Here is a 14,974-nt window from a genome sequence, read left to right on the forward strand (position 1 = left end):
TGATTTCTCTTCCCCCCCAAAAAAACAAATAAAAAAACAAAGAAATGCCTTCAACTGCCTTCAACAAGCCCACCTGCCAAATCCCAATGATCTATTGTCTTTCTTTTCTTCAATTGTGCAGGAAAATATTTTGAAAGAATATTTTATTTGAGCACTTAGATTCTTATTAAGGCTCAGAAACCATGTCTTGTTTTGTTTCCTTTAAGAATTGTTGGCCTTCTTACTCTTCACTGTTCATAGACCTTGAAAGTAGCTGACCCAGGCATTTGAGATAAGGTGTACTTCTCAAGGATTGCTTTTCATTAGATAAATGTATTCTGTAAAAACTTAAAGAGACCCTGTTATGGGAGGACCAAAGTTCCTTATATGGGATATGCAATGATGGAATTGGGTGAATGGGTAAGAGGATGGTATTGAGAAGGAGGGACTGATTGCAATGTATAAAACCTGTATTGGTAGGAAGACATCTTTGCAGCTGCTCTCCCAACAGTTTGCTGTCGGTACTCTTGGAGAAGACCAAGAACTTAACTTCAGATAGCTGCCTGCCTTTTTTTTCTTCTTCTTCTTAGAAACTCAATCTGGCTGAGGACAAGCTGGGTAAGGAAAAAACTATTTCAACATTATTGGTGAGCCAGCTAGTAACCTGAGCTCACTTGGAAGACTGAGTTCCAGGATAGCCACACCCTGCCATTTGCCCAAAGGGTGTCTTTCTGGTAACTTGACCTGGTAGGTAGTAAAGGGAATTTATGAATTTGAGATAGTTGCCCAAATTAAGTCATTTCATGGTTGGTAAATATCTGATTTTTTTTTAATACCCAGTGAATGTGTGTGCGTGATACCCTTCGTTGATAAAACCCGCCTATTGACCAAAGCTGTGTGTCTGCTGGTTTCAGCCGCCCTCAGGCCTCCGCGAACCTTGTTGGTGATGACCAGAGTGCCCTGAATAGCAAGGGAAGCCAGTGAGATCCGCGTGCTTCAATAGGGCAATGAAAGGTTGTGTGATTGAACCATAACTGGGCAGATTATGTCTCTACATGCTAAAGGAGAGAGCCCAGAAAAATGGATTCTCATGGAGGGCCAGTAATTGGTTAGGAAGTCTTCAGGTGGACTCAAAACCTAGTGAACTCAAAGACAGAATTAAGATAGGAAATTAAGGTCCTTCCAACTTTTCCTTTGGGGAAGGGTTTATTGGCTTGGGATCAATTGTAAGAACTTAATTTTTAATTTCATGCAGCTGTCTTTTTTTCTTAACTCAGCTCAGGACAAGCGGGTAAGGAATAAAATATTCCAGCAACAGCGATCCAGGTAAGCTTACAGAAAGAATAGTTTATATAGTCACCCATCTGACTAAAATTTTGGGCAATGATGTCTTGTAAGAATTCGTATAATATATAATTGTTATATCTAGTTTGGTATTTGAGATTGTTCTCATTCACTGAATTTTAGAGAGCTGTCTTTAAATTATTAGCGTCTCTTTCCAAGAAGTACCTGCATTTATATACGCAACCCACAGCATCTTTCTGGCCCGCTCCGAAGGGACTTTATTGCCCGCTCCGAAGCAAAATAAAGTCCCTTTGGAGCACTTGGCATAACTTAAGAATTTTTTTTTTAACAACTCCCCTGTCGGATGGTGTTGATGAAATTTAAAGGAAAACGCGTTATTTAAGACCTAAGCCAATGGTAGACCTGGTGGACCTAAAACGGACTTCGAGCCCTCGGGAGGTCTCGCTTTCCCTGGGAGCGGACCTCTCGCCAGCGCTCCCCCACCCCACCCCACCCCACCCCCGTGGCTGGAGTCGCCTGGATGTCCACGGGCCCGGCAGTCTCCGCCTTGAGCCCCGTCACGTGTGCTTTCGCCCCGGTGGAACCAGGCGCTCTCCGCAGCCCACCCGACTGACTCCACCCCGGGCACCGCCCCCTTATCCACCGTCTTCATTTCAAGCCTGCGCCCGGCGGTAGGTAGATCGATATTGCAGCTTTATTTGGGGAAGTGGGGGGAGGGATGCTGGAAGCGACGCGGCCAAGAATTGGTCTTTCTCCCGCTTCTTGTTTCAACTCCCTCAGCGAGAGTAGGAGGAGAACACGCCAGAGAGCGCGCTTTTCAATCGGCTGCGATTGGAGCGCCTAGCTCTCGCGAAGCTTCTATCTGAACCCAGAAAAGTTAGCCCGTTTCAATTTTCTCAAGAGTAGGGGAATGGTTGCTCACCCATCACCCTTTCTCGGGTCGTCTTCTGAGAAGAAATAGTACTTTGGAGAAAGTTTGTTCAGGATCGCCAATTCGCGTCCACGGAATAAATTTGCGTTTCATAACGCAGGAGGGGGGGGGTCTTCTTGTAGAGAATTTGTATCCTTGCATAAAGAAACAGTAGTTACATACTTGCTAGATGTGTACAGTTATAAAACTGGGATAGGCAACCTGGTTCCAATCAAGCATTTTCGCATTACAGATACTGTAACTGCAAAGGTGGTCAGATAAAGCTGTGACTCTATTCTTTTTAGCTTAAGGAAACAGTATCTTGACTATGCAAAAAGTTGCGTTCTTAGATACGCCAGTCTTTAATTTAATTGTTTCTAATCGGGGGAACTCTTCAGGTGTTTGAATGCTCCAGGAACTCAGCTAAAGTTAAGCTATCATTGAAATTCAAGCTAAAAATTAGAAGGCAAATTAGTTGAGAAACATTACTCTAAGCATTAGCAGGGATTGAAGGAACTATTAATGAAACATATCAAAAGGATATCAGGTTGCCTATTAGTGGCTGAATAATAAAGTTTATTGAATATCTTCTGGCCTTATATAAGAAATTCTGAATATTTGAACAAAAACTATTGAAAGGAACCTGCAAGTTTGGGCAACTTGGCTGTGTTTACTGATTTTTGCTGTTTCTTCTCCCTTCTATTTTTATTTTATTTTTTTGCCTGCTTAGGATCCAGCTTTTCCTTCTGAAAAGAAAAACCTGGGATTGCATTTGGCTCTTGGCCAAACTGATGAAAAGGGTAATTTTATTCATTTCCCTAATTTATCTGGAAAGAAAATTGGGATTCCTTTTGTGTGGCTGCTGTTCTTGATAGCTGAATGCTACTTAATGCAGTTATTAGAGAACAACAGTAGAAGAGGATCATTGCCATCATGTCCTTAGGGGTTTCTAAGATAGAGCTTCATGGATTGACTGTATGATACAGATGGGGATTTCACATGGCATTGCAAGGGTCTTCTACTTAATGGAAGGCTGGGCAGAGAAGGATGGTGAATAGACCTTAGTTCTCTGGATGTGATGCCACTGATCTCATGCCCTAAATTAAGACAGATGTCCAACCTAATAATTGAAAGACTGTGACTTGGACAAGTGTGTCAAATGGATAGATTCTTATCTTAAACTATAGTTAGTTTAAAACACTCATGGGGAGAAGAGAGGGGGTTCAACTGTTGGTTTAAAAGCCTGTAGTCAATTAGCCATTGTGCCCAAATTGCTAAAATGGAATAGGAAAAATAAACTTTAGTAAGCAGATGGAAGAAAAGAGTGCTTGTAGTAAGAACACTTTCTTTTATGGAGAACATAATGCACCATTATTATGTTCTCTATAAAAGTTGTTAACTATACACCTGGTATGTATTGAATAGTTCATATTTAAATTGAAGTATTTGGCTGTACTGAAACTCCTGAATATGATTCTTAAAATCAGAACAAAATAGGGAGGCTGGACTGCAATATGTTTGGGAATTTCACTATTATCCTTACTATCCATTACACAGAAGGTGAAAATGTACTTCCCTGGAGAATGCACCTTCCTTTAATAATTAATTACAACTCTGTAATGAGTTTTCTAGTGCAAATGCAAAGACAAAATTAGTTCAGCATATAATGATCATAGCAGTTGCTAGCTCAACTATACAATAAGGTAAAAATTAATAGGCTTATTCTTAGAAGCCAATTATTCATTGCAGCTAGATTTCATAGCTCTTCATGTACACTTTCTGTTAAATTGTTAAAACCTATAAAGCTTCATAGAGAAAAACTTCTAACAATATTGAAAGAGGACTGAGAATAGTATAGAACAGGGGTAGGCAACCTTGGCTCTTTTATGACTCGTGGACTTCAACTCCCAGAATTCCTGAGCCAGCTGGGAGTTGAAGTTCACAAGTCATAAAAGAGCCAAGGTTGCTTACCCCTGATATCGAACAATTTTGGCTTATAGAGAAAAGCTCTTTTTCACTAATAGAGCACATGATTCAATTCCTGCTATTTTTAGTTAGGCAGAGAAGATTTGTGATCTGAAATTCCAGAGAGCTGTGGCCAGTGTGGACAATATTAAGTTCAGAGGATCATTACACTGATTCTCTCAAAAGAAGTTTCTTCTGTCTTTTCCATGGGATACTTCTGTTCAATGTATTCCACCAAATAGCACTTTTGTGACTGAGCATGCTGAACTCTGTGGGTTTATTTTTTTTAGGAATTATATATATAATGCTATTTTTTTCTCTGACATCTTCAAACTATTCTGATAATGTTGTATGTTTTGATAATTATGTTCATTGTTTTGGCTACGTACCTGTTAGTCCTGGAGAAAATGAAATGGCTGTCACAGCAGATAGATAATGACCTGGACTGGAATGCCACTAAATTGTTGCTCAGTTCAACAATGCTTGTCAACTTATCCTTACAGCTCTGTGCAACAACTGGTATATTTATTTCACTAAGATACCTTACTATGTAGTGTTGTTCCTTAATTGTCTTATAATAAGTTCTATTTTGGCTGAAGGGATTGTCCATTTTTGGGTAGATTTGGGCTTAACAATAATGTATGTTGGTTTTAAATGTAAGAATATTCTATGTGCTAGATTACAATTGACTCTCATTTGTCTTTTATATTTATTTCCCTATCTTCAGACAATTAATAACTATTTGCTACTTATATGTGCACAGTTTCCATATCTGTTATTTTTGAATTCTGTTTCTTTATTACTTAGTCTACTTTGCAACCTGAATCAACCTGCCTAGCATCTCCTCTCCACTGATTTATTAGTTTTTCTGAGTGTAACTTAAGGAGTAGAACTGAGTAGAAAATTAGCAATATAGTAACATTCATAGTACAAAATGATTATTTTTTGCAAGCTGACTATTTTATATTTTTTAATGAACTGGACAGATAATGGATTTGGCTGACATATTTAATGCCCCAAGTGATGAAGAAGATTTTCTTGGTTTTGAACTTGACATTCCCATTGAAACATTGTCATTGGAAGACAGGAATGAGAATGTTGATTTGCCTGGAACATCAGGAATGGTAGGGGAAAAATTTGTACCAAATTATGCAGAGTTTTCATCCAGTAAATAAAATTCCTTGTAACTCTCATTACCTAAATTGCAACTTGATTTTTCTTGTAGAATTGCTTTCTAAAATGCAGTAGAATCAAATGAAAAAAACTGACAGTGAATTTTTCTTCTTTTCCTAGCTGTAGGTTCTATTTCTATTTCTCTATGGAGTGTTCTTCCAATAAATATGCAGTTGCATTTTATTGCGTCATCCAATACTTGTTACTAATAGTGTTTAATTAGGCTTAGTGTTGTGTATGATTATGGATTTAAAGATAACTGTTGTAATTTCTGCAGTGCATTTTTTGTTAAAGTATTTCAAACAAATGAATGTTTGAATTAATTGATTAGTTAGATGTAACAGTAAGCTGGTTCTTGTTTGGATCTATAAATGAAAAATTTTTACTACAATATTTTCTGCTGTCTAATGTAGATTCTGGCAATCTGTCTTTTGCTTCTTTTCTGTGTACCAATCCAACCTGAACAATTCATATGAAATTACTGATTAAAAATGAGATAATTATGAATATTTAAGTAAAAATAAGATATTTTTAAAAGATACCTTTTAATACGGTTGGTGTAGCTAAGGGAAATAAAATATTAGCTTTTTTCATAATGGAAGAGCAACTATAACATAGGTTTATTTATTCATCTTTTTTTAGGCAATGGAATTAGAACCAGACAACAACCCATCTTTAATGGAGGAAGATAAAGAAAAGGAAGAAGAAATGGAAATTGAATCATCTCATAAGAAAAAAAGCTTCAAAATTCAAGGGGCATTGCAGCTTCCTAACAAATCAGCTGAAAAGACTTCACCCAAGTTCTGTTCATCAAACAGTAATCAAACAAAAAATACAAATGGGAGAAATGAAGATCAAGATACTTCTTCTGACTCTGAGATAGATGAGGCACCAGATGAAAATTCTAATGTACTTTTGAAAAGAGATCAGAATATAAAAGAAAATAAAGCTGTGGTAAGAACTAATTCAGTATTTTTTGGTAGCATTAATAGTAAAAAAAACACAAAGAAATGAGAAATTGTGACATATGTAATTCTAATTGCCTCTTTTTGTTTTATCAAACATATTTTTTTGTATTTAACTCAGGTAAATTAATTGGATTTTAGTAAGGGATTCAAGGATGGACTACCCATTACTGTATTAGTAGGAACAAACCATTTTCAAACCTAACTTACATATTACTGTACCGTAAATGCCAGCGTACAAGGCAACCCGGCGTATAAGACGACCCGCGTCTTTATAGCCGGGCCGCATTCCTAGAATGTCGTCTTATACGCCGGAAACTACCAGTATTTCCGGCGTATAAGGCGACTCGGCGTATAAGACGACCCCCATCTTTGGCGCCGATTTCAGCGCTCGCAGAAGTCGCCTTATACGCCGGCATTTATGGTAGTTCAGACTCATTATTTTGTTTGGGTTTGAATTCCATATTACCTATAGATTTGTTCTTATGGTTGCACTCAACACTATATCACATACTATTCCTCTGAATGCTGGAAGGTTAATATGACAAAAAAAATGATGCCTAAAGTTTTTCAATGAAGTTCTGCTTATAAGTTCCAAGTATTTTCCTTGAATTTCATACCTGCAGTAGATAAGACTGATGCCAAGATTTGTTGGGCCATCTGCCTTCATACTGCCTTTCCTCCTCACTCACTGGGTGAAGGACTGAAATAGTTACGTTTGCTCATGCTTATAATGGCATATAATCATATATTGCTATTTAGTACATTTTAAACTATTGTGCCAGCATGAAAAGCATAGTATGCTTTGAATTTGTTGTCCTTCCCTTTGAAATGAATGACAAAGCCTGCTAGTATGGCATAAATACATAAAGTAATTGTTTCCATAACTTTGAAAATATGAATAAGTTTATTATTAACTCCAAACTTTCACTATAATATTTTGAACAGTGAAACTAATAGTGCAATTTTAAACTATGTGATACATGATTAAAATTATTCTAAAAATGTAAGGATTTATATTTTTAAAAATGCATCATGAAATAGTATATAGATAAGATTGCCATTAAGAAGTATTTGATTTATAGAGCAAATCAATACCATTTCCCATTTCAGCTTGCTCAGTTACTAGCAGAACTAGATTCTATACCTCCCTCAATCCAAATGAAGACTTCTTCCTCAGCTCCGGTAATTATGAATATATTTTCTTTTTCAAAATTTTCTTTTGCATTTCTAAAACTGACTATAATATCACTAATTTTTGCAGGCTTTTTTTAAAAAAATATTTTTTATTTGGACCAAGCATAAATACAATAAAGTCATAAAATTGTGACTTTTCTTTTCAGTCAGACATGACTCAGAAAGGATCATCTGTCTACACTTGCATTTGCAGAATTTTTTTTCTAGTATGTTGATTTTTTTCAGACTCAAAAGTTTTCATAATTTATATATACTCTATTTAGGAAGATAACAGACTAACTGAAGGAACCAAGATTAGTTTTTCACAATTTTGTGCACCTCTTTCACCAATTCAGTAACTATTTACCTAATGCTGTATCCCTTAGATCAGATATGTATCCCTTAGACCAGATATGGAGGCTAAAACATATAAGGAACGGTTGCTAGAATTGGGTATGTCTAGTTTAACGAAGAGAAGGACAAGGGGGGACATGATAGCAGTATTCCAATATCTCAGGGGCTGCCATAAAGAAGAGGGAATTAAGCTATTTTCCAAAGCACCTGAAGGCAGGACAAGAAGCAACGGGTGAAAACTAATCAAGGAGAGAAGCAACCTAGAACTAAGGAGAAACTTCCTGACAGTGAGAACAATTAATCAGTGGAACAGCTTGCCTCCAGAAGCAGTAAATGCTCCAACACTGGAAGTTTTTAAGAAGAGACTGGACAGCCATTTGTCCAAAATGGTGTAGGGTTTCCTGCCTGAGCAGGGGGTTGGACTAGATGACCTCCAAGGTCCCTTCCAACTTTACTACTATTACTATTACTATTACAAGGCCCGGGGGCTGGATGTGGCACGTGAAGTGGTTTCATGTGGCCCACAAAGCCATTCTGGAAACAGTGAGGGAACAGCCAGGAGCCAATGTATAATTTTGTGGTGGGCATCTATGCTGAAACGCATTCAGTCTTAGCTCCATAAGGCCCCCCCCCTGCATGGCCTGAGAGGAACAGTGAGGCTCCTCCAGTGGACCATGCCTTGGCACTTGCCCCGGTCCCACCCCCTTCTGCCAGAGACCCTCAGATCTATCCCACTCCTGCCCAGGCCCCCACAGGCACCCTTGATATGAACAATGTAGAGCTGGCCACACCCACTCAGTAGGCCACATCCACTCCATCCACACCCACCCAGTAGGCCGCACCCACCCTGACCACACCCACCTGGGCCCCTGAAGGCAACCGCAATGCTGATGCGGCCCTCAATGAAATTGAGTTTGACACCCCTGCCTTAGACAGTATTCTTTTGATGTGGATATATTGTAGCCTGTGCACTGTAGCCCCAATACACATAGATAAGTAATTTATAGAATGTTGTAGTTGCATAATAGTAACAATAGTTAACCTAAATACAGCAAAACAAAGAAAATGGTAGGTCTCTTTTTCATGTTCCTTCAGATATTTTCTCTCTTAGAACAAAGAATTCTGAAATTAATTATTTTTGTCTCCAACCTTTTTTCTAGTTTTGTTCAAATATATATCTGTTCTTGTTACATACTCTCCTAAAATGTATAGCGATTGGCAGTGTGCCATAAAAGGCAAATTTAAAAAAAGAATTTGAAGTGGATTGAACAAGGTGGCTATGGTCAGCTATTTCTTCAGGCTATGTGTTCATAAAGAAAATCTCTCTCTTGTTTTAGAAACGAAAGAAAAAACCAAGGAAAATATCTTCAGGAGGCCCAATACAGCGTCGAACTAATCCAACCAGGAGTGCTCGTCCCCCAGAAAACTTTGGTGTGGAGAGAAGCCCATCTGTGGAATACCTTGATAATGAAACCTACCACAACTTGTTGAAGAGAAAATTAAATGGGGTACACGCCAAAATTATGTTTTGGATTTATTTTAACAAAGGGTAATTTGCAGGTAGCAAGGATAGAACTTATCAAGCATGAGCTCAACATTTAAGTGAATAGTGTAGGGTCTATCATGATCCTGGTAATGAGTGGCCAGTCTTGTGGTTTATAGTCGATTGATTGCTGGGTTTACAAGTTGTTCCAATCACAATATTCTTTGATTGTAATTTGGATTAAACTGATAAGCTGGACGAACCATTTGAAGGTTACGGATAGTCCAAAATATACTGGGGAAGACACTTCGTCTATTCTGATCCAGGAGCAATTTCACTAAATTGCCTCTGGAAATTTGAATATGCTACTTCCAGATTTTTCTACATTGAAAAATGCTAACCATGTCAGGATTTAAATAGTATAATGGTATAAAAGGAAACAGAATGAAGTTTTGGATTTGGTTGGAGAACAATCCATAAAAAGCATGAAGTACAAACGAATTGCACTTAACTCTTCCATTTACCATTTCATAAGTTCTATCCTTTCTTAGTCATGAAAGCAAGTTGGATGACTTTGGGCCAGTGATTCCACCCACCTCAAAGGGTTATTGTTGGGAAAATAGGACGAGGAAAATTAGGAATGTTAACTGCCTTGAGCTATTTTTAAAAATAATAAAGGTGGGATATAAAATAAAAAAATATGTTTTGCAATATTTTCTCATCTTTTGTGCTATCGTTAAATGGTAGTATACAGTCAATTAGTGGGGGAGAATTACATTTTCAGAAAAATAAGTCAAGGAAGAAAACAGGGAGAATATAAAAAGAATAAATGTATAGTAAATTAATAAAATCTAAACTTACTCTGTAGTTCAAGAAATAATTTATAATTAAACATAATGTATAATTTATTGCACTAGATAATTTTTTTTAAAATTGTCTTACTCTTAAGGCAAACATAAACATTACATTTTCAAAAATATAAATATTTTAGTGGGTAATCTTATACACCTATTTAGGCTGCAAGTCCACTTGAAAACGGAGTTTGTAGCTGCATTTGATTTAGAGATGGTGATTTTTTTTTTATAGCATATTTTAGGAATGCCAAAAAAAAGAAAATTATCAAGAATTGCAGCACTTCGATCAATTGTTATAACAAATGAAGACTTGGCAAATATTGCATTTACCAATAAAGATAAAATCCACCATAAGATTTTGGTAGGTTGTTTTTTTTTTATATATTGACATATATTGAATGAATGCAATATTTTAGATCTAATCAGTTTTTTACCCTCTTTATACACACAATGTTCTTGACATATCTTTACATTTATATAATGATCCAGCTGCCACAGTATTATTTACACTGGTTGAATCACCTTTCCATGAACAGGGTTAATCTTCCCTACTGTCATAGTGTATTGTGAAGTATTTAATATTTTAATTACAGTCTATAATTATACTGACATTTCCTAGAACACAGACAAAATAACTACCAATAAGTAAAATAACTACCAATGTTATTTATCTTGTCAAGGTATTAGCAGCAATGCTTGCCCAAAAAAGAAGTAAATACTTAAGAAAATAAAAAAAATAGAATTTTGGAATTGCTTATAATGTTAATTTTTGCATAATTATTATCTCTTCAGAATGAAATGACTGAGCATTATATTAAGCTTGGGCTGGTGTTAATGTTGCTCTCTTGTAAAACCTGAAATATTGCTACAGTTTTGTAGAACGAATACAGTGAACAGGCTTTTAAAATTCCATTTATAAATTGGTTTCCAATTCCAGTTCAATGTATTATCTAATTCATCTTGCCTTATTTGAAACATGCATTTGTATTGGGAGTTGTGAAAAAATATTCCAGCGACAAAAATGTGTAATTATCTGTGTTCTTCGATAATTTGTTAATTTTTTTATCAGAATAATAGGAATAGGTTTATAAAAAGCACCATGTTTATCTTCGTATGTATTGGATGTGGCTTTCTAAAAATATTATCATTTGTCCCAATATTAGGGAACCACATGCCATCAGTGTCGCCAAAAGACAATGGATACAAAAACAATTTGTCATAATGAAGACTGTGTCGGTGTGCGGGGACAGTTCTGTGGGCCATGTCTCCGTAATCGCTATGGAGAAGATGTGAAAGTGGCACTTCTGAATCCAGTAATTCTCTAGTTGCTTGAATTGTGGGCTATATAATGAAATGGGAGTTACAGTGAAATTATTGGTGATCTGATTGCTTTATTTTTATTATGCATTTCTTCAGAAGTATGCAACATTGTGTCTATGCAGGCACTAGCTTTGTGATTTCTATGCTTATGTGATAATACAACCTATAAGGTGAACTAATACTCTTCTCCAATTTTTAAGGAATGGTTGTGCCCTCCTTGCCGTGGAGTATGCAATTGCAGCTACTGTCGGAAACGTGATGGTTACTGTGCCACGGGAACACTTATCCACTTGGCAAAGCTTTATGGCTATAGCAATGTAAGGGAGTACCTTGAAAGGTAAGCTTATACCTAAACATTTGTAGGGTAGTTTGTATCAGAAGTACCGTATATGCCGGCGTATAAGACGACTTCCGGAAGCGCTAAACTCGGCACCAAAGACGGGGGTCGTCTTATATGCCGAGTCGTCTTATACGCCGGAAATACTGGTAGTTTCCGGCGTATAAGACGACATTCTAGGAATGCGGCTCGGCGACAAAGACGGGGGTTGTCTTATACGCCGGGTCGCCTAATACGCCAGCATATACGGTATTTCCAATATTGTCAGTTTTAAGAAATCACTGTATATAATAGTCTAATTTGCTATGTTTATTTTACTTTTATTTATTTAGATTTATATCTTTTTTTCAGGGTGGCATATCTATTGCTCCTCTTGTTTTTCCTATCTTTTGGGGTAGGTTGACTCAGAGAGTGAATTTGAGTTATAAATTTTTCACAAAACCTGCAGACATGCTGTTCCACAAGTATTTATTTTATTTATTTGAGCTAATAATTACTTTATGTGCTTGTTGGAATATTTATATTCCTTACTTGCTCCATTCTGAGCTGAGATGAAAAAAAACCCACCAGGCAGCTGCATGAAATTAAGTTTTTTATGAGGGGTCCTTGGTGCTAATCTTTATCCAAGAGCAGTGATAGCAAGTGGTTAGGTGGGTGGTGGCAAAGACCACCTTCTTCTAGCATGGGTACAATCATGCATGACAATCAGTTTCTCCTTTACAATATCCCACCCCCTTACCCATTCACCCAATTCCAATTTCACATCATTCCCTATAAGAAAGTTTTTTCTTCCCACGCCAGGGTCTCTTAAATTTTCTGAGAATATATTTGTCTAATAAGACTTATTTGCTTGGATAAGTTACTTTTAAAGCCTATGAAGAGTAAGACGTTCAATAAACTTTAAAGAGAGATATGGGCTCTGAGTCTTAATAAGAGTATAATGCTAAAATAAAATATTCCTTCTAAATATTCTAACAACCTGTCCAATATTTTTGTAAAAAATAAGAGACTTTTAATTTTGAAAAATAATTTTATGAGTGCATTTAATGATTTTGCTTTTTTCTTATAAAGACCATGACTTACTATTTATAGTAGAAGCTGGAATAATACAATTGGTGGCATTATAGCTCTTTGAAATAGAGTTTATAATAGTTACATTTGCTTTCTTAAACTCTAAACATTTTGTTTTTTCTTCTTTATGCAGTTTGCCAATGCATCATGTTAATGGAAATCAGTGAAAATACTCAAGACACCTGTGTGAATTCTGATCTTGGTGATTTATGCATATACTATACTTACTTAAAAATTTAAATCTTGAACTTTCATTTATAATCATTATGTTTAAATAATTTCAGAAATGTAGAATAACCACTTTTGATTTATTAAATATTTCTAAGGGAAAAGGCTGTTAATATTGGGAACAGCAATATTTTCCTGCACATAATAAATGATCTACTGTTTAAAAATGTTTTTCTTTAGAGACTTAGTTTAGAAATATGATTCTAAAATATTTAGAAATAGTAATAGTAAAATATTTAGTAATAATAATAGTAAAATATTTAGTAATAGTAATAGAAAATTTATAAATAGTAAATTGACCTTTGTAATTTAAGTCAGATCTTTAAACTTCTGAAGACAAACAATCCAAATCACTGTTTGTTCTACTTTATATGCAGAAAAATGCTATAAAGGTCAATATTGTTTAAAATTAGTAAGGGCATAATTCAGCCCAGTTCTGAAACGGTTATAAAAGTCCAGGAAAAGACATGGCTGCTCTAATGATAAAAAAAAGGTGCTTCTTAATGGCCATTTTGTTTTTCAAGGACCAGCCTGGTCCTAAACATATATTTGTTGAAATTTGTCATTCAGTTCTGTTGGATTTAAAGTTGCTTTATGGCCAGGAGCTTCACAGGATAAACAGCAAGAAGAAAATTATATAAGTCTTTGCACATCAGATGTGGTGTTGACTATTTTCATATTCAGTGTGCTCTCTTAGCAAATTAATCAGGACAATAAATGACTAATTTAGGCTACAAATTAAGCCAAGTTTATTTTCATTTTTTTTGTTAATGTTAATTGAAAGAAAACTGCACATCGCTTAATAGTGTCTTTTTTTTTTTAGGATAACTATAGTTTGCAAAAATACAGAAGGTCACTAGGTGGCAGCAGAATTAAGAGTCCTGTGTGCTTTTGCTACAAAATTGTAGTGTTGTGTATTTTTGCAATCCCAGTTAAAGTAGTTACCATAGTTAACATATTTTACTCTTTGATTATAATTAAGATTTTAAGTTTTTGCATACAGCTATATTATATATTTATTTTTTGCTTTTGTTATGCAAAGCATACAGGTGACTTTTTGAAATTAACTTGTATTGGTCTTACAGCATACATTCTGTCTGGGGCCAATGTGCCATTTATAGAAACTTGAAATGTTATTCCCTCAGGTGAAGGGGGTGTAAACCAAAGGTTCATCTACATATTACATATGTAACATGTATGACTCAGTGACTTAATCCTTTGCAGGTTCACTTGTACATATGTACTGTTTCTATGTGCAGTGATGTAACTATAGCTGTTGCATAGAACAAGAATTCAATAAAAGCATTATTTTGAAGGTTGTTTGTGGTCATTTCAAACAGAAATATACATGATTTAATGCATGAACTATGCTACCTTGCTGTAAATAATACAACAGGTATCTGCAAATATATTGCTAAGCTTCCAGAAGCAAGGCTACTCCTGCAAGCACCCACTTGGATGGCTTTTCTTTGGTTTTTAAGTTAAAAGTCCATGTGTAGGTGGGCCCTCTAAGTTTAGTTTTATAAACTGGACATTTGTAAATGTGCTTGGTTTCTTGCCTCTCTACCGGAATTGCTCTGGCAAAGATGACAGGCAGCATGGGAGTCAGGTTCTTCAAAGGAGCTTCAGCTACGACTCCTGCTTGAATGTCCCATCTTGCTCCTGAAACCAAGAAATACACATTTTAACTTCTGCAGGACAGAAGTGTGTAATTAGCTAGGTAGAATATTAATTACAATTTGCGTGCTTCGTTGTGCCTGAAATCCCATTGATATTCTGTATTCTTTTTATTAATAATGGGGCTTGCTGTTGAAAAAATAACATACATTTCAAAATTTGAGCAGCAAGCATAGA

At 36.0% G+C, this 14,974-nt stretch overlaps 2 protein-coding genes across 6 annotated transcripts in view; one reads left to right on the forward strand and one right to left on the reverse strand.

The window, feature by feature from the left end:
* The first annotated feature begins 1,861 nt into the window (after window positions 1-1,861).
* On the forward strand, window positions 1,862-14,293 carry CDCA7L (cell division cycle associated 7 like). 4 transcript variants are annotated; one of them, XM_039342137.1, is made up of 11 exons: window positions 1,862-1,955; window positions 2,925-2,994; window positions 4,556-4,678; window positions 5,146-5,283; window positions 5,975-6,286; window positions 7,411-7,482; window positions 9,165-9,335; window positions 10,397-10,525; window positions 11,328-11,477; window positions 11,685-11,821; window positions 13,026-14,293. In XM_039342137.1, exons 3-11 carry the CDS (start codon window positions 4,595-4,597, stop codon window positions 13,057-13,059), a joined length of 1,227 nt encoding a protein of 408 aa, XP_039198071.1. In that variant the 5' UTR covers window positions 1,862-1,955; window positions 2,925-2,994; window positions 4,556-4,594; the 3' UTR covers window positions 13,060-14,293. The 4 variants fall into 4 exon arrangements, with proteins under 4 accessions (XP_039198071.1, XP_039198072.1, XP_039198070.1 ...); XM_039342136.1 differs by lacking the exon at window positions 1,862-1,955 and adding an exon at window positions 2,026-2,160; XM_039342138.1 differs by lacking the exon at window positions 4,556-4,678 and having other exon boundaries at window positions 1,868-1,955.
* The window catches only part of DNAH11 (dynein axonemal heavy chain 11), a 220,978-nt gene continuing 219,882 nt past the window's right edge, over window positions 13,879-14,974 (reverse strand). For both annotated transcript variants that reach the window (XM_039342134.1, XM_039342133.1), the window contains one exon: window positions 13,879-14,782. In XM_039342134.1, the coding sequence (XP_039198068.1) occupies window positions 14,535-14,782 (248 nt within the window). In that variant the 3' untranslated portion in view covers window positions 13,879-14,534. The remainder of the gene's footprint in view (window positions 14,783-14,974) is intronic.

Source organism: Crotalus tigris, unplaced genomic scaffold (genome assembly GCF_016545835.1).
Source record: "Crotalus tigris isolate CLP2741 ecotype Arizona unplaced genomic scaffold, ASM1654583v1 scf7180000017774.6281472, whole genome shotgun sequence".
NCBI lineage: Eukaryota > Metazoa > Chordata > Lepidosauria > Squamata > Viperidae > Crotalus > Crotalus tigris.

Coding starts and splice junctions, on each gene's coding strand:
- CDCA7L (XM_039342137.1), top strand. CDS start 4,595: ATGACCTGGACTGGAATGCCACTAAATTGTTGCTCAGTTCAACAATGC. Junction 7,483..9,164: donor AGACTTCTTCCTCAGCTCCG/GTAATTATGAAT, acceptor CTCTTGTTTTAG/AAACGAAAGAAAAAACCAAG. Junction 11,822..13,025: donor GTAAGGGAGTACCTTGAAAG/GTAAGCTTATAC, acceptor TTCTTTATGCAG/TTTGCCAATGCATCATGTTA.